Below are 19,764 nucleotides of genomic sequence, written 5' to 3'. Positions count from 1 at the left end.
GCTAGTAATCCCAAAAATACTCAAATTGTGAGGGACAAAAATGAAGTTTGGTCTAGATTACGAGTAAAATTTGCACATGCAGATGCAATTAAATTTTTTTAAAAATAGAAGTATTGCTTATCATAGCAGATGGTGCACTGATGTGCTTGCATAGGGTGCTTTGCAGGATATAAAAAATGGTCACTCCTGTTTCAACGTATTATAATCAGCTTCAGGCGCCCTCTAGTGGTGCCAGTGCTGGTCTATAAAAGGCTGAACATGGACATGACCAGACAACAAATATCTTGTTTTTGAAAAATGTTTAATGTGTTAAAATTTGTTTAAAATCACTACTCAAAAAGGAATGTTTGTGTCAAGAAGCTTCAAATGTAATTTTCCAGTCAAAACAAACTATTATAACAATATCACTTAAAAATTATACTTAGTAGTACTATTCCTTTAAGAACATGCCTCCATTGTGCACCATGACCTGTTTCCAGTGAAGGAGTTTCAATGTCAATGTCTAATGCTGGCCAACAAGAGTTTTTGTCACCACAGTAAATCATGTAAAATAATAACTTAGCAATTATTATTGTCAAGGATGTGTCAATTAAACTAGTTCCGTCTGAGCTATACACACACTTGCTTGTTTTGTGTGTTACAAATAAATGGTTCAGTAACTGCAAAAACCTCGCCTTGCTGACATCAGGAGTGGTTAGGACACATCCAGTCAAAATCTGTATTTGCACACAATCAATCATGATAGCTTTCGCTCTGACTTAGCAGAAAAAGTACCTCTCATAACCTATTATATATATACACATTTAAAAACTGACCAGTTACCCTTTAAAGTTTCCCAAATCATCATCCCCTGAAAGTAAACCGTCTACTTTTCAATGATGTCACACCATAGCCAAGCCAAGCTAGTCCTTGTAGTGTGATGAGGTGCAATGTCATGACTCCCGCCTGTGAAATATTCCTGAGTCCAATCCGTGCACGATAGTGGCGGGTGGTGCTGATGACGAGTGTGTCAGTAATGGCAAAAAATAACACTCACACGTGTCATCATCTTCTCAGACAAAAATGGTCCTGCTCAGCCAGTTAGTAGTTGAGGAGCCGTTCCCTTTCGGTACCCACGAAGCGTCTGTTGGCAGCAAACACCTTTGCCTTGTTTGCTGAGGGACCTGCGAGAGGGTGCATATTTAGTAAAAGCTCAGGAATGATACGAGCGTTTTAAAGCGCTACTGACCAATGTAACTAAGGAGCACGGGGAGGAAGATGAGGCCGTGCGTGGCCCCCAGAAGCACGATGGCCAAGTACATCCTGAAGTAGAACACCTGGAAGATCTGCGACTTGGACAGCGCCAGGATGAGGATGCCTCCAAATTTGGTTAACGTGATCCCGCTGAAAACCTGCGGTAAATGACACAGTCAACAAAATTACTTAGCGAGCAGTGACATGATACAAGTTCTTAAGTCCATCCATGCGTGCCTTTATGCACTATGAAACAAACACGGAAGCACACACTTGAGAGTTTTGTTATTTTGTAGTCGTCTTTATTCACTTGTGTGACAATTTAAAATAAAAACGCATGTGCAGGATAATGGCGACACATATGCAGTCAGATTTTACTCTTAAACATTAACAGGGGTTAATAGAGGTCTCACAAGACACCCAACTCACGAGATGAAACGATGCACAAGATTGGACCCAGGAGTATGAGACGAGATTTTAACATTAACTTTAAGTACTATAAAATAAATATTACTGGACAAACAAACTTGTAACTGTGTCACAAAAAATACAGGTGCATTGAATATTGAACATAATTCATTATATAGTAATTCCGCATAAAAATTGTGTATTCTGCGTGCTGACACACGGAGTTTGACAGGAGCACTGATAAATGGATATGTCATCATCCTACATATCTTTCATTCCCCACGGATTTTGGCATCTTTCCCTTTGAATGAATTCTGCATATTTGTCGAATTGTTTAACATTGATGTGTCTTATGAATGCAACATTTTGAAACATTGTCTTACTGTTATGTGCAACAAGTGGTTGCTTTTGTAGATATCACGTGATTTGGGCTGCATGTGCATGTGTGGGTGTGCTTCCTGTGATTTCTGAGTGTCCCTGAATTCAGCAGCAACTTGTACCCGATGAGTTACATCATGCACCTGAATGCACCATTCTTCCAAACACCTAGCAGGTTCAAAACTATCAAATGGCTAGTCGGTGCTCTGTTTGTTAAGTATGAAGTGTCTATTATCTTACCAGATCTTATCACAAGAACGTGACATATTCTTAATCTGGTGAGATATTTTGACATGAAATTTTGTGACAACCCTAGTGGTTAACTTATTTTTACACCTTTATGACAGTCACAAATGTTAAGTTTCTTTAAGTGAAGTTCTTTAAGAAGGCCAGATTATATGGACAGCATATTGTGGTTGTGTCAAGTCAAAGTGAGACGTACCGAGCTGCCCATGTGAGCCAGTGCCTCCTCGGCCCGCTCCACTCTGCTCTTCTTCATGCTGATGGAAAAAGCCCGAACAAGATGACTGCAGAACTCCACTGAAATACCGCAAGCCTGCAAACACAACAAGTCAGCTACTGTTGCTACGATCATGATCATTCAGGTTAGCCTTGCGGCGCTCTGCCTCTCACCATGACCAGGTTGACCAGGGAGACTGCGTTGAGGCTGATGTCCCACAGCCACATGACGCCAAACATGTTGACCAGGATCATTGCGATGGTGACGCACACCAGCACGGCCGACCACAGCTCAAAGCCTAGGAGCACGGTGGTCACCAAAAAGATGGCTGACAGGGAGACGCTCAGGTTGAAGGCAGTGTCGTAGGCGATGGTCAGGTACTGCTCGTAAAACACGTAGAAGACGCTGTGAAGAAGACATTTGATTGACAATCATTAATATGCAAATATTTTAAATCCACATTGGTGAAGACTTGTTGTTGAGCAGAGGACCGAAGGTCACATCAGCATTTAGTGTTTTCTTTACCATGTGCTTATCTACTGACATATTTCCTCACCTACAGCCTTGACCACAATGTTCAAAACAACTGCTGATATTTTACACATAGTGCAAACGTCAGAGAGACTAGCACAGGGGTCAGCAACCCGCGGCTCCAGAGCCGCATGTGGCTCTTCAGCCTCTTTGTTGTGGCTCCCTTTGCATTCATTCATTCATTAATTTTCTACCGCATATCCTCACAAGGGGTGCTGGAGCCTATCCCAGCTGTCTTCGGGCGAGAGGCGGGGTACACCCTGGACTGGTCACCAGCCAATCACAGGGCAGATATAGACAAACAACCATTCACACTCACATTCATACCTATGGACAATTTGGAGTTGCCAATTAAGCTAGCATGTTTTTGGAATGTGGGAGGAAACCGGAATACCCGGAGAAAACCCACGCATGCACGGGGAGAACAGAGATGGCCGAGGGTGGGAATGAACTCAGGTCTCCTAGCTGTGAGGTCTGCGCACTAAACACTCGCCTGCCGTGCAGCCGCTCCCTTTGCAATGCTTGAAAATTTTTAAACACCCGAGTGGGGAAAATGCATGTCTTTGTAATCCAACTTTGTGTGAGACCATGAATGCATCCTGACTGAGTTCTGACTGGTGATTGGATGAGCAGACAGGATGCTATTCAGTTCTCTCTCACACAGGTAAACATGAAGGAAAATAAGTAATACTTTCCCAGAGCTATTTGACAATTCTAAAAAATACATTTGAGATAATTTAAAAAAACTGCTGCATGGGAACTTGTTTGCGATGTAAACAAATCAAGTAAGTTTACACGTACATTTATGTAAGTTTATCGTCAATACTAGCAAGAGTACTACAACTTGTCTTCTTATCTGAACTACTTTGATACCCCCAAATTCCCTCCAATGTTGTTTTAAACATACTATGTTTTGCGGCTCCAGGCTATTTTTCTTTAGTGGGCAAGGGGGTAAAATGGCTCTTTTCATAGTAAAGGTTGCCGACCCCTGGACTAGCACAACACTCGTGCTCTACTAGTTGAGAGACAGACCTCATTCTTGTTTCTCCAGATATCTACCAATATTCAAAAGGGTTCCTATGAAAGTGATCAAAACTACTTTGGCAAAGGTAACGATAATACAACTAAAGCGTACAACACACCTATAAGCAAAAACCTTGTGGTCCATGGACTGACTAATGTTGTTTGCCAAGATTCGGGCCATTTTCAAAGCTTCAATGTAGTCCGAGGACTCCTTCAGGGTGGTGTGAAAGGTCATGAAGTAGCTGGCTCTAATCTCGCTGTTGTTGGGGTAAATGTCCACCGCTGTGGCATAGACAGCATGTCCACTGCAAAAGAGAAACAGAGTAAGAAACCACTCACACAAAAAACACACACACACAGCTTAGCTGATAGAATTACCCTTTTCCACATTTGATGTTGGGATTGTCCGACAAGAACATGGGAAGAAAGTGCATGAAGTCATCGCCCACTGGCCTCTGCTTCCCACTTTGGGTCATGGGTCGACAGTGCACACAGGATGCGTCCACCACTAGAAAACAACAAGACAGTGGATATGAACTGTAATGTAACATATAGGGAAATTATTTTTTGTTTCTAAAACACTGATATAGTGGCATAATTATGATGGCTTCTAGAACAGGCTGGACTGTTCTAGAGTGGCTAACTTTTAATGTGAATTTATGTGAATTTATTTATTTAAGTATTTCCTCAAAAGTTGCCACTGGTGTCATTTACTCAACTGCAGAGACCATTAGGTGTTCATTGGAAGTAAGTTGTCCATTTGAAAGTGGGCCTTTATTTGTACCAATCCTATTAGCTTATGAAGGCCACTCACACACTCAACAAAAAAAAATATATATGTAACGACCCATATTCAAGTACATATATATACAAATACATGGTTCGTCTACTTTCAAAGAAATGCTTGGTAACTCTGAGTCAATGTGGTTGTGATAATGACTTTCAGCCACTATTCTGGTAATTCTGTACATTTCAACTTCTATGAGACAGTATAAGTTTCCAGTCTGTAAGAGGCTTGTTGACATTAGATAAAAATGTACCAGAAGCATTGCAGAAGGCCCCCGTGCTGTTATAGTAGCGACAGCAGGTGGACTGAGGCTTCACCCAGTCGAAGTAGTCATCTAACCAAGAAGATGGCGTGAAGGCGATAGTGGAGCTAAAAGACACATTTGAAGGATCTCTATAAATGTTTCCTTGTGATGACCCATTAAAGATACTAGACATACTAGTTGCTGATGAGCGAGGCAGAGTACACCTGCTGCACCAGCGAGTTATTGTTGCAGCCAACGCCACCGCACACGGCATTCTGGCCCTCCAGGCTGCTGTAGTTCAAGCCGTCCTCTACTACAAAGTAGACCGGGGCACCTGTGTGGAGGTACTGGCTCATGTTCTTGAAATACTGCAATACATAAGAGTCCTGACAAAGGAGAGCTCTGATGAGTGTCATTCTATTTTTATTAGCGCTTACGCTGTGTTTTCATCATGCATTAGCAGCCACTTACATCAGGCATGGACAGTTTCTGATCCAGTCCGATCTCTACTTTATTCACCACAGCGATGCTGAAAGAGAGCACTCCCACAAAGACAGCCACCTGAACAGACATCATTTGTGACTGTCAAGTCATGACAACATAGCCGTCATCCAGATGTGAGACACTTACAATGATGGGCCGCACCCACTCCTTAAGGATGAACGGGGCGTAGCACTTCTTGAAAAACCGAAAGAGTATACTGTCCGCCTTCTGTTCCTGACCTTCTGGCAGCTTCACACAGCAGATGATATCCAGACGATTCGCCTTAGCAGGAAAAGACATTCTGTTATAAGTAGGGATGCCACGATACACTCAGCGAGACAATACAAACAGGACAATATTGCGTTCATGAAATGAAACAATATTTTGACATTACTTTTAATAAAGTGTGTCTCCCTCCCATTTTGCCTTCACAAAGCCAAAACAAGCATGCCTGCCGTGTGATATAAGTTTTGCACCCTGCAAAACATGCCACAAAAATGTCTCACCGGGGTGGCACGTTGCGTGGCATTTGGGAGGCAAGTACTTGGCAGGGTGTGGTGAATTGAGGAGGCTCGATCATCAGTCAGGCGGCGGCTAATGTAGTACCCAAGTGTGAGGCCGTCTAATGGCCGCAACCGGCAAAACCCATCGCCGCACCAGCGAGCAATACACTCACATTTAGAGCAAACTGTACGAGTCTCCCACAGTTTATATTGAGTGTCATATGTGGAGGGAATTTGGGCATATCAAAGTCCCCAAAATTCCCAACGGTGCAGCCGGGCACAGACACCCTCAACTTCCCACGCACATGGTCCACCACATGCTGGCAATCAGAGCTGTCCGTCAGTCGCATCTATAAGCGGGATAGCCCGAAAAGTCAAACCACCTCTGTGTCCTGCTGGGGTGCAATGCAGCTGATATCACATCCAAATTCTCCTTACAAAAAGGTGCATGATCTTGTAAGTTTCACCAGTGATTTTGAAAAAGTAAGTGAAATATGCTTGTGTCAAAATGTCATGGTTCCCCATCCATATCATGTAGCCCGCGGGCACCGGGGAGCCTACCACGACCACATGAGGCACCTGCAAGCCTGATTTTCATTTTGATTTTCAGTTAATAATGTGAGCACTAGAGAGAAATTCATTGTGACATACAAAATGTGGGTTGTGTATACCAGCATTTTGTTCATGTTCTAGAAAAGTAAGCATATTGGCTTTGTTTGGCTTGAAATAGACTATGAAAAAAACGTTTAAAAAAAAAAGTAACTGCCATTTTCATTTTGTAAAAAAAAAAAAAAAAAGTTTGTGAGGCGATATAGTAAATTGTATATTCAAACATTTACACTTAATCTATGTGATCGGTATTGGCCAATTTCACCTGTGATCAGTATTGGTAGCATAAAACCCCGATCGGAGCATCCCTAATGTTAACGGGAAAAAAATACATGAAAGCTTATAGTTTTATGTTTACGTCTTATTGGTCTTATGCAGCAATTGTGATCTGCCAAATTCTAACCTTTGATCAGAAGCACTACAAAAGACAGCTTGTCTCCAAACAAGAGATATCACTTTAATCTTGCAACATGCCTAGTCTATTAAGTCATTTTGGATTTATTGCCAAACGTTCGGCCTTACCTCTTGCCTCCTCAGGTCCAATCCCAGAAGGCTGACAAAGCAACTGATCTGCAACAGGAAATCTATAAAAACAGCTAGGCCAGCAAACAGGGAGAAGGTCCTGACTGCGGGCATATTGGACAGAGCTCCTGCAGGACAACATCATTATCATAATCAGTATGTGGCCCACATAAGCATTTCATAAATGATTTCTGTAATCTGATTCATTGTCATATTTGTTGTCATACCCAGGAAGAAGGCCACCGTCTCAGAGAAGGACGAAAGGAACATGCTGGGTGCGACATCACCGAGAATACGACCAATCTGCTGATGAAGTTCTTCCTGGGGCATCCGCTCGTCTCTCTGATGCAAAGCCAAAGACGAAATGGAAGCCAAGATTGTAACCGGTAATGGACCGAGGTGTGTGTGCACATACCTGGTAGGCCTGCACTATGATGAATATGTTGTCCACGCCCACAGCCAGCACTAGAAACGGAATGACCTCGATGACGATGAGGGTGAGGGGGATGCCGACATAACTGAAGATGCCCAATGAGGCAGCCACTGAGCTCAGCACAATGAGGATGCCTGCAATGCCCAGCGAAATCTTGGAGTCCACCTGTGTGTGTGCAGAAACCTTGCTATTATGGTCCATCCCTCCATGCATTTTCTACCAATGGAGCCTATCCCAGCAGACATTGGGCAACAGGTATGGTACACCTTGAACCAATCACTGTCAATCAAACTCCTAAAACAAGTGATTTCTCAAAATGGTATTACATTTTGTATCATTGGACAACCTGATTAATGCATTAGAGTTGATTGTGAAAGGAGCAACATAGCAACATATACCAAAATCCCCAGCAATATTAAATACTTCCAATAATGTTGATTGCTGCACTGTACTACTGCTATTAATGCTATACTGTTGTTGGGCACATTATTCTCTCATGTATAACATTTATGGCTCTTTTTATCACTTTGCAAAGGTGCCGAACATTTCCTGAAACCTGAAATTTGATTACATTATAGTGTTATATAGATATAGATTATAGTGTTATAGTGCCAATTTAAAAGCAAAAAGTTTATGTATTTGTTTTAAATGAACGCAACTTTAATACACTTTTAAAACCTTTAAAAATCTTATTTAAAACTTTTTAAGACCACTGTGTCACACAAGTGTCAGGCAATCTATATAAAACTGCATCACAAACAATTAATTATTGTAGTTGTATTTTGTAAGACAAAGCAACAAAGAAGATAACATAACATCATGAATGAAATTTTATTGGATGACAAATGAAATTTTATTCGATGACAAAACCTTGACTAAAACAGTCATATGTTGCCATCTGATTTTTAAGCTAATTCTTGTGAATTCACATACTGTACATTGCTAGTAATATCCATAAAGTCCCATGGAATGTTTCCCCACAATGAAAACAGAGAAAAGATAAGTTGTGTTAAGTTCCTGTTAAAATTTTTGTTTTTTGTTTGGAATCTGTTTATGTGAAGGAGACATATTTGGTCATTTTGAGTTTATTATGATAATACTAATAATCATAATTTGTAATTTAAAAAATGATAATCACAACATTTTGCTGTAAAATAAAAAAAAGTTTAATGTACAACAAGATTTCTTCATATGAAAATTGCCTTCCTTTAGCTGCTTAGTGGTGCTATCCAAACAAAAGTGAACTGACCCTTTCAGGCTTCAGATGCAACAAGTCGCGTGGCAGGTTGAGCCAGTTTTATTGAATGCATGATGTGAACTTTGAAAAGGCACGCTTACCAGTAATCTCTTGCAGCTGTGGATGTGACCCAGCGCCAAAGAGATGTAAATGAACATGATGCCGTAGCTCAGCACCACAGTGCTGATGTCGCTGTTGCTCTCCCGGTTTATTTCGTCCTCGACGCTCCTTTCGGTTGTGAAGGCGATGGTCAGGTTGGGGTTTTTGAAGTCCTTCATGAAGCGGATGAATCTGAAATGCAAAATCATAGTGAATGAGTTCAATGGAATCATAGCTTGGGGGGGGAGCAAAAAGATGAGGTCTCACTCTTTTTCCCATGCTAGGGCTTTGCCTCGCCTGGCAGTGTCATTTAGGTAGTTATTGATGGGGAAGGTGATGACAAGGGCGGTTGCATTGTTGTAGTTGGTGGCTGGTGGGGAGAAAACAAAAAACAATAAGTGTCATTATCTAAAATAATCTGCTATTTTTATAAAAAGATGAGAGAAGAGCAGATGTTGGGTGGATCTTAAAAGAGACGGGAAAGTTACTGTTACTACAATGTTGGTTATGCTGTTTTTTTTGGTCGTTCAACTTAAAATCGACTTGTTTCGCTTTTTTCCTGTTTATTCCCTCTTAAATTAAGCTAAATCTGGCACTCTCAGGTTGTTGTTGCTGGCTTCTGTTGTTGCTTTTTTCTTTTCTACTAATTGTCTGTCTTGTATTGTATTATAATTGTAAACCAAGCACTAGCAGATGATGTTGCTGTTGCCATCATTGTCTTTTATATATTTAAACATTTTGGTACTTACTGACAGTGTCAAATAACACTGTTATGACACAGTTCTTTGGTAAATTAATGTTGTAGCCACAAACATGCAAGTGCATATAAATTGCAGCAGCAGCTGGTCAAGTGCTACTGTGGTTACATAACGCTACAGTACATGTACTGTAGGTCTTTGACCAACAGAGCACTTTTAACTTCTAGTGCAATAAAAAACCTTCAGTGGCGTGATTATACAACTTTACAAACTTTGTCACTGGAACTGCTGCTCTTGCATGTCATCAAATGTGTGATGCTTACAGTCGTAGCCTCCAAGGGCTAGCCAAGGAAAGACTGGACCGCCAAAAGTCCCGAGGCAAGGATCGTGCAGTAGAGTGGTGTCATTGAGGGATGCTGGTGCACTGTAAGACATATTATACAGTAATTCCAGTCCAACTTTTCACCATCCAACAAACTATGACTGCTTTCACTTTTCAGTATAATGCTAATTTTAAAAACACATTTATGGAGATTTGAAATCCAAAAGGGTGGAGAAGTGAACCTGACACAGTAGAGGAAGTGGCTGTGAAAGTCAGCATAGACAAAGAATTCATCCCCCAGGTGGTGGTCCAGCACAGCGTGGCTGTTCTGGAAGTAGTTAAGGATGCTCAGGATGGTGCAGTTGTTGTTGTAAGGGGCCAGTGGGGCCAAGCATATGTCCTTCAGTGTGACGTTTTGGCCCTCGTACGTTCCAACCAGGGCTTCAATGTCAAGCTGCAGGTCCAGTACCTGAATGGTTTGAGAGACATTTCAGAGAAAAAATTAAAAACTACAGCATCTGAGTTGCTTCCCTTTCTAGCACATGGTCCAAAAGTTCATTGAAATCATACATAACACTTCACAATAAGGTATAAAAAAATTTAAGTTTCTTGTGATGCTTGGTGTGGTCATATTCTATACACATCTCCTATACTTCAGAACTACTACTATCGTTTACAAGAGGGGGTGGAGGGGCAGCAACCGCTAGTACTTGGGCACACCCATATAAGGAAGTCTGGATGGATTGAACCGGTGACTCTGTGAAACAGAGCGTTCAGTGCCATCCCAAACTTCTTTCAGGGCTCGCTTCCAAATGCGCAAACCTCATTATCTGAAACTTTGGCATAACAGGTCCCCATTAACTCTGCCAACAATTGAATGAGGAACATCAATCACAGTTTAACGGGAACCTATTATGCATATGATGCCGCGTTCGAGATAAAAGCAATTGATTTGGATGACTACTGGCGAGAAATCCTTCACAAAAAACTGACCACCAGTGCATCTTTTGCTTCAATACACACTCATCTCTCTAACTCACCTGATGCAGGATGTCCTTGTCCAAGATAGCCCCAAAGGGGACAGCCGAGCCTCCGAAGTATGGCGAGTAGATAAATGTGCTGTTGAGCGGAGTGGTGATGATAAGCTGCGTGGTTCTGAAGAATGGTCCAAAGTGGCTGTCGAAGTAGTCCTTCTCCTGTCGTGCTTGGCTGCCAGGGGAAGACCACAGCTCTACAGGGTCGGTAGTGATGCGCATGTAGACCAGACCCCCGGAGGAGGCCGCCACCAGAACCATGCTGCCCAGGATGACCAGACCTGGGTTCCGGACGCAGAACGAGCCCCAAGAGCTGAAGGCCACTCTGAGCGTGTTTTCAAAGCGCTCACCCAGTGTCTCACAACATGATGCGTTGACTACAGATAGAAAATGACCGGTTAGTTGGTGTTATGTATGTAGTAGGTTATTTACTCCATTACAAATACATAGCAAACATGTCTGATGTACCTGCGTCAGGATTATCACTGTTAAGAGACAAGGGGTTATTGCTGTCCAGTATGGGCCCATACTCCGACAAGACGGTCGTTTTTCTAAATAAATCACAAAAATCCATATTAGGTAAAATGGACCCTTTCCATAGGTCAAGGGTCAGCAAACCGCGGCTCTTCAGCCTCCTTGTTGCAGCTCCCTTTGCGGAGTACAGTGATTGTTTTAACACACAAGTGGAGGAAATGTGCATTTTCAACAGGAATGTGACTGCTGATTGGATGAGCAAAGGAAGGAGAAATAGGCGAGTGTGTGCAGTCTGAAGCAAGCACAAGCATATGTTTTACAAAGAGAAGCTCGCTGCAGCTATGAACTTATAGGACGTGACATGCTAATCGCCGAGGTGGTGACTCTGCAAGAGAACAGGTAATGTGGTGCGGAAGCTGACCGCTTGTGACTGCTCTAAGATGGGGCGGACCTCTCTGCAGCAACCGCAGAAGAATAAGGAAAGTCTCTAACAGAGCCAGGAAAAGTCTTGACATTTGTCGCTAGTCGCCAAATTTAGAGAGGAAGTCTGCACGTTGGCAACACTGGGCTGCACGAGAGCTCGTAAGGAGGGGGAAGCCATTCAAAGTTGAATACATAAAAATATCAGAACATCTATTCTGACTGCATAGACAGTGCAGGATAGGAACAATAGAATGGCAACAACGTAAATAGGCAAATTGATGACATTCAGTGCAAAATGGCACTCTAGGTGGTAAAGGTGGTGAACACCTGCAAAGTTAATATTAATAAAAAAAAGATGCTTTCCTGAATAAATCTTAAAAGTCCATATTAGTAAAAAAGGATGCATTAGTAAAAATAAATCACAAGTGTCCTTGTTTTACCTGTAACACCATGCAGCAACCACAGTGCCGATAAACACGAACAGGAAGGCCGTGTAAGAGATCCACATGATGACAGTCATGGCGTCCATACCGTTGATGGTCCAGGGAGGAGGAACAGGCGGAGGGATGGGTTTGGGTCCACAGGTTTTTGTGCAATCCTGACAGGAGCAAGGCCCCGAACCGTCCTCGAGCTCCTCGGAGCAGCTGTATGTCTGGTTGTTCATGGGCGTGTAGCCAGCCACAGGGACATCTGAAGTAACAAAAGCACATTTTCATGGATAGTTGATGATCATGGCAGAAAGAGCCAATGATTTACCGGAGAATATTGGTAGGATAGGAAAGGGAGCCTGCCCGTTGTTTATGTCAAACATGTACTGGATCCAATTTGTGGCATTACAGTCCTTTGCATCTTTGCCACAAAGCAATGATAAGGCCTTCACGTTGCTGGACGGTGCTTGGACGTCGCTGCAAGCGTTGTACATGGCTGCCAAAGTGAAAAGGTAAGATTAAATTGACGGCACACCAAACATTCATATACCAATTTTACATGTCATCAAGAGTCTAGTATTTCTAATGAAAAACTAATAAAAAGACATTTAAAAAAATACATACAAAAAAACTCAAAATCTCTAATTTTCTGCATATCAACATCCATATTAGTAACTTTTTATTTGACCCATAAACCATCCCTGCTGCAAAAAAATAGCTAATCCAAGTGTACAGGAGTTCCAAATGTGGCTAATCAAATGGTTTGCTGCTGCTCAGAAAGAGTATATTTAGAGTAAAACTTGGGAAATGAAAAAAGGAAATAATATAATTACTTTTAAAAGCAAAACCACAATATATCAAACCTAAAAAATTGAGATGAGCAACTCTAGGGAAATTGGCAAACCAGAGATAGTCTCTTGTAAAACAACACATGATTACAGTGTTACAATTATTATTTTTTTAAATCTATGATTTCCTTAATATGTGCCTAACTTCTCCACACAGTCTTACAAAGATTGCAGATGTGGATGTGATAATAAATCTTTAATGAAAATTATGATTATGATGCTATGTTTGTGTGATTCTCTGAGAGCCGTTTTTCTTCCCGGGTGCACCATGGTGGACTGGACATATCATATGGTCTGAGATAAGCTGTGACAATCGATGTGGCAAGTGGTGTGCAAACTCACCGCTGGAGAATGTTTGTCCGATGTAGTACTGCACTTCCACCACACTGGACCCATTGAACTTGGTGGCGTTCATAAACTGACTCTGGTGTGGGCTGCATGTCAGCTCGCAGAAGAGGTTCATCAAATTGAAGAAGCAGGCGGGACACCTGTATGCAGAATGATTGGCGTGAGTGGGAGAATTAAAGAAACGGATGGGGTGGATTATTTGGAAAGGTTAAAAGAAAAGCAAAAGCATATGCAACATGTAAGCAGAAGAACGAGCGGCATGTGATGCCCTGTTAGATAATGTTAATAACCAAGAGAGTACCGGGACAGGAACTGCTGGGGCAGCTGCAGACTTCCTTTGAGAGTGCGCAACTGCACCACATTGCAGCACAGGTTGCGACTTCCATAGTCATACCCGGGACAAAGCTCCTTTAATTATACACAACCAAAGAGCCAATCAGCTTTTTGGGATTAGGAGCAATCAGTCAAAGGGATACTTCAGGAATAGTCAGGATACTTACGGTGAGGAGGTCATAGCCATCGGGGGATAAAGCCTTGGGGGGGCCGGTGTAGTTACAATTGTATTTCTTTCCGGGAACCTTTTCTGATTCACCGCACTCGTCATACCACACACAGTGTTGGGCCTCTACCTGGTAACACAAAAAAACACAAATAATTAATTTCCACACAACGCTTCTAAAATTGCATCTCTCCCATATAGCTAACCATAGCTAATGTAACCAAGCTACAAACTAACTACAAATCTCAAAAAGTGACTATTATCGTTTTGGTTGCCTTTTTTGTATGTATGCGCCCACAACTTCAGGCACATCATAAAAAAACAAGGTGGGCTTTGCTACCCATCTTGAAATTCTTAAAAACATCTTATAAGTCAGTCAGCTTCAGGTGTTTGATCATTTTGTCTGTCTTCAATGAACAGGCTGACCTACCATGATGTTGCTGCTACATGCGAGTGGAATGTTAGCACTATAGCTCACATACTGTAGCTATCTATGCTAGTATTGCTAAAGTTTGGTGTTATTGTGTTTCCTTGTGACATCTAACACGTCTTAACACGGTGACTATAATGGAAATACAGTTTCCTCCTCAAGCTCCTCCCCTTTCCTCTTTCCCCTTTCCCCTTCCCCTTTCCTATCCCATTCATACTCCCTCCAACTTTAGAATCATCTTAATGAAAATGACAAAATGTAAAGTACAAGGTGTTGTGATTGTCCTCACATCAGCCGAGGAAAAAGGCCAGTACTTTTGATCCGATTCGTATTTGGAGTTAGACGAATAATAGCTCAACTCCCACGCTCATGCTGCACATGTCGTTCTTTGAGTATATCCTTCTCAACATAAGGATATGTCGAGAAATGAAGAGGCTTTGGAATGCTGTTCCAAAACTGATCTTTGTGTTATCCACAGGATGTGATTGAATCAAAGTGAGATAAAGTCATCATTCTGTCATTGTCATGCTTTGTGTGGATGACTCATCTTAGCGCAAATCACACTGGTTAATCAATGCTACACGAGGATCAATTTCCGTACTGCCTGAGAAGCCTAGTCATCGGTCAGGGGAAACAAAAAAATTGATTTGTTCTTTGGAGTAGATATTAGGTACGATGGATAAACCAATGCAACTGAATATCGGGGTTGACCAACGCAAGATTTGGCTGCACCAAAAGCAGCCTCCTGTATCGACAAGAAATAGCCACAAGTCTTTCGATTGTGGAGACATGCACCAGTTATCACAAAAGAAGCCGTTAGTTGACAGTCTTTTAAACAACATGAGACACTGGGCTACCGGTGAAAGCAGCGTTGGGTGTGCTCCATAGCCTGTCATAGCTGAAGACGTGATAGATGTGGCTGTGGGCGGGCGTGCTAGCTACCAATTTTTACACTTTTTTTTTTCCACGTTCAGTTGACTATATTTTTGAGAGTGCCTAAGAGCATACTTAGGGATATGATGTGCTCTTTTACACATTTAAAAATACTGTAAGAATGCTACTTTCATATAATTGGCATCTTTATTTTATAACTCAAGAGTGATATCTAAATCAACAAACATTAATTGTAGAACCCTATCGTATCGTTTATACGCGGCATCAAAATGTTCTGTTTTTTTAAATATCTTTTTTAAATCATATCGTAACCTAAGTAGCTAAATTCAAATCGAATCATCTATCACTAAGATATTTTACATCCCTAGTAGATGATTTAGACACAATGTAGGGCAGAGTGTAGTGCCACTTTTTTCTCACAAAACACTTCAGTGGAGATAGTGAATTAACTTCCCTAAGTCATAGCCTCCAACACAGAGCATGTGAGCGCTGTGATGCTGAATAGACAGGAAGGAGGAAAGACTGTCACTGCTGCAGAAATAATAGTTGGACACGCAGACCATTTTTTTTACACATTTGTGACGTATATCATTCTTCTATGTGCATAACTTAATCATAAGCACATCTTACAGTAACTTTAACTTGACTAAATCACGGCTGATTTCTGTTTTTATTCATAGTATTCTCCTTAAATATCACTATTGAAAAGCAGAAGTGAAACGGTTATTTTCTGATACACAAGAAAGTAGGTGGTGTGTGGTAAAAATCCGTAAAATCCAATATTTCCTTTAAGCGCGATATCAAAAACAAGCATTTGTCGTTCATATTGATATAGACTAGATTTGGTGCAGAGGTCTCATGTTTCAAGATGGCACTGCCCGAGTGCAAGGTACGTAGTTACAGCAGCTCTGTATCTTTTGCTGCATTTTTAAGTGTTTAGTGGTGCTTTATTTGTACTTGTTGTCATTAGTGCCATACCGGCCCTTTAACCAAGTGTAAGGAAAGGGATGTTCATCTTGTTACGTTTATAGCTTGCTGCTTGCTCCACTTTTGTTGGTGAATATGATAAATATAACTTTAAAACCTTGTCACTTGTGAAACTTGGCCACACAGGAAGACCTGGGTTTGAATCTCCGCTTGGGCATGTCTGTATGGAGTTTGCATGTTCTCCCCGTGCATATTAGTCATTGTGCTGCGCCAAGGCTGTCCGAATTCGAAAGTCCACAAAGGCTCCTCCAGATGTGTCCTCATTCTCCATTGAGAAGAAGTCTGCCTTCAAACCAACCTCTGTGGCCCATCATATCCCAACATTCTGTGTGCACTTCCATTCAGCCCTTAAAAAAAAGTCAACATTGCAGTACAAAGCTGAGAGAATTAAGAGCAAGTATTGATTAATTAATAAGTATTCATTTGTTTGTAAATCATAAGCATCGATTTATTTGTATAAGTACAGTTCGATGTGCGCAGTGTTTGAACGTCATGTCATTCTTCAAAGTTTCTACAACGTGGAGAGATTTGACTTTTAATATTACTACCAGAAGAAGATAGTTATTATTTGTGTACATCACATACATGTTTTATTGGCAAATTCTTTGTGTTCATTTTTCTGAATGTAAAACATAAAACTTATTTAAGCTGTTTTAATTGTTTCTGCTGAGCAGTGCTGTACAAATGAAGGAAGTAGCCAAAAAGTAACTAAATAAAGGAGCTATGACTATTACTACTGTTTAATATATCATTTTGATTGAAGGCAGACATTCTGTCAGTACGTCAGGGTAAACATGAAAACATGTGACACAACCAGGAAGTGTGAGGAAGGCTAGACCATCTGAATTCACAAAGCTGGTTGGTTAGCAGCTGGAGGAAGAGCCTCCGAACATCCGGCCTAGTAGGATGCAGTCCTGGATTCAAACAGCCAGTATGTGAATGGCCGTTTGTCTATATGTGCCCTAGGATTGGCTGGCGACTAGTCCAGGGTGTACTCCGCCTCTCGCCCAAAGACAGCTGGGATAAGCTCTAGCATACCCGCGACCCTAGTGAGGATAAGCGGCATAGAATATAGATGGATGGACTTGTGAAACTTTACAAAAACTAAAATTAAGTGTTTTTTTTTTTACTCTGAATGCCGTCACATTATCACGTGTACATATTTGAGTACCACTGATTTAATATATGTTGTGATGTATGAACCTGTACTCCAGTCACAACTAGCATCTATCAACATTCATTCACAATTTTAGGGAAATTGCACTTTCTAGTTTAGTGTGAATTCAAGTTCGAACCAAAATATTAGATTCACAATCACAGGTTCACAAAACAAAAAAGCCAACAAACACAAGATGAAAGCAGTGACATTGCCAACGACTGGCCTGACATGTCACGTGTGTTAAAGACATTTCAGTTAAGACTTGGAAAAAGACAAATAACAGCTTTGTCGTGTAAGTGTTTCTTCCTAAGCCAATCTGAATTAGAGGTGCATTTATTACTTGAATAGTTTGAGTAACTTGATTATGGAGGAATCGCTTACGTCACCAATGCACTTACACCACCCACGCAGATGACAAAGAAGAAGCCGCAGGTTTGGAGGTGCAGGAGAATGCGCCGAGACAGAAAATGTGGCTAGACAGTAAGTGGAACACCGTGAGGTGTATGTATCCTTTGGAATGGGCAGCTCACACAGGAAGTGACAATTGCGTTGGTCAAACTCATCGCCAACTCGTAGGAAACCATGAACACGGCAGGCAACGAGTGACGTGTTCACATCCAGAGCTAAGTGTACAGGTCTCACATGGTTTTTATTGGCTGTCAGATGTTGAGGGAATTTCAGGTTATCAAAGTAGCTCAGAGGGGGGAAAAATGGACGGTATTGATGGAGTACTCTTGCTAGTACTGGATCTTGCTAGTTTTTCTTGCTAGCCCTGTATCGCAGGTTCCACTGACAATGAATGAAGTAGGGGCAAAGTCGCCTCCCATGTGTGGCACCCATCACACAATACCAATTATTGCAGGCTCAATGTCTGCCTTTGCCACATTGAGGCATAATAAAAAAAAATCCACAGATGTTGACCTCCAAAAAACACTGCTCGTTAGGACTATATGATATTTTTTATATTATATGAATTTATAAATGCACAGCCATCAACACAATGTAATATGCCATTTAGTCTTAGTAATGTCTTAGCAAAGTAATGATTATGTCTCTCCTTGTCCAGTAAATAGTTCCAATCTGGGATGGCTAAATTCATCTACAAAAGCACTATCATGTAGTTCAGAAGATCCAAGAAAAGACATTTTGTTCCTTTGCACAATGTCAATTTATAAAACGGTTGATTATCTAAAAAAAATAAACCAATTGTTCTTTCAATATTAACTGAAATGTTGTTTTCTCTTGTGTATCAATAATAGTTCTATAACCAAGCAATCCCAATAGTGATCGGTGGAATACTCGATTACTAAAATATTCGATACCTGCAGCCCTACGAGTATTACAACCTTTAAAGTATCCAGATTCCGAGAACTGTGAAGACATCACCTGAACATATTTGAATGTAGTTGCTGATATGCTGCGATGGAGTAACCAAGTCTCTTTGGTATTTCAGTAGCTAGCATCTCAGAGTTAAATCAGAGGCAAAGCTGATCACGAAAGTACCCGAAACACTGCAGAGGTTTGTTGTCAGGTTAAAACATACTAGGATGAATGCAGAAAAGAAGATAGAAGGAAGCTAACTTGACGTTGCTGTTCAAAAAGGTAGACTAATTACAAAGCATTTCGACGAGATGTTACGTGGCAAATATCAACGCTAATATGAACACTTGGACCACAAAACGATTTAGATGGAGATGATGATTAGAATGAGCTAACTTTAACTAGTTTAAAGCGTCTACATTGCACACCGGACTTGAGTGACTATCTGATGTTTGTCTTTCTACCGAGCTGAGTCATGTTTTCAGTCACTGGAAGCGTCATCAAATATGACTTACCCATCGAAAATGTCCCTCCGACAGTAATATAACTAGTAGAATTAAACACAGCGAGCCGCCTCTGTCCGGTAAGTAGCCCATAACTCTCAGTGAAAGGAGCCAAAGGAAATGACAGTTCTGCTAAACTTTTGCATATTTTGGTGTGGGCTTCTTCTTCGTCCTGCTATTTGCTCAGGGCGGAGACACAGAGTAGCGCCGGTGCTGCCATCAGGTGGCGGCACGGTGCACTTACACGTTAAAATGACTTTTGTATTGATGTACAATGTAATGGAAAGCCGAAATGTAGAGCCATTCTGACCTTGGTATGGTATGCTATTGTTTATTTGTGGAACACATGCTTTACAGGTTAGTACAGTTGCACCATTCAAATGAGTTCCAGAAAGGAATTAAAATAATGGCACTGATGTCAATTATGCAGTTGGAACAAGTGGCTTC

At 41.4% G+C, this 19,764-nt stretch overlaps 1 protein-coding gene across 1 annotated transcript; it reads right to left on the bottom strand.

Moving 5' to 3' along the window:
• Window positions 1–284: 284 nt before the first annotated feature.
• Window positions 285–19,481, bottom strand: npc1 (Niemann-Pick disease, type C1). Its single transcript, XM_058066997.2, has 25 exons — window positions 19,330–19,481; window positions 14,026–14,154; window positions 13,827–13,933; window positions 13,520–13,665; window positions 12,658–12,825; window positions 12,342–12,591; window positions 11,473–11,555; window positions 11,011–11,381; window positions 10,213–10,439; window positions 9,972–10,072; window positions 9,218–9,320; window positions 8,953–9,142; window positions 7,597–7,779; window positions 7,409–7,523; window positions 7,182–7,309; window positions 5,695–5,829; window positions 5,536–5,625; window positions 5,260–5,450; window positions 5,074–5,189; window positions 4,412–4,541; window positions 4,153–4,338; window positions 2,653–2,884; window positions 2,462–2,575; window positions 1,229–1,391; window positions 285–1,163 (listed from the first exon to the last, which is right to left on the bottom strand). Exons 1-25 carry the CDS (start codon window positions 19,408–19,410, stop codon window positions 1,081–1,083), a joined length of 3,822 nt encoding a protein of 1,273 aa, XP_057922980.2. The 5' UTR covers window positions 19,411–19,481; the 3' UTR covers window positions 285–1,080.
• Between the last annotated feature and the right edge of the window lie 283 nt (window positions 19,482–19,764).

The sequence above is a fragment of the Doryrhamphus excisus genome, linkage group LG6, assembly GCF_037039965.1.
Source record: "Doryrhamphus excisus strain RoL-2023G ecotype Guam linkage group LG6, RoL_Dexc_Guam_v1.1, whole genome shotgun sequence".
Lineage (NCBI taxonomy): Eukaryota > Metazoa > Chordata > Actinopteri > Syngnathiformes > Syngnathidae > Doryrhamphus > Doryrhamphus excisus.
Note: the sequence above shows the minus strand (reverse complement) of the source record. Positions and strands in the feature narration are given on the sequence as shown.

Coding starts and splice junctions, on each gene's coding strand:
- npc1 (XM_058066997.2), bottom strand. CDS start 19,410: ATGGGCTACTTACCGGACAGAGGCGGCTCGCTGTGTTTAATTCTACTA. Junction 12,592..12,657: donor TATCCTACCAATATTCTCCG/GTAAATCATTGG, acceptor TTGTTACTTCAG/ATGTCCCTGTGGCTGGCTAC. Junction 2,576..2,652: donor CCCTGGTCAACCTGGTCATG/GTGAGAGGCAGA, acceptor TTGTGTTTGCAG/GCTTGCGGTATTTCAGTGGA.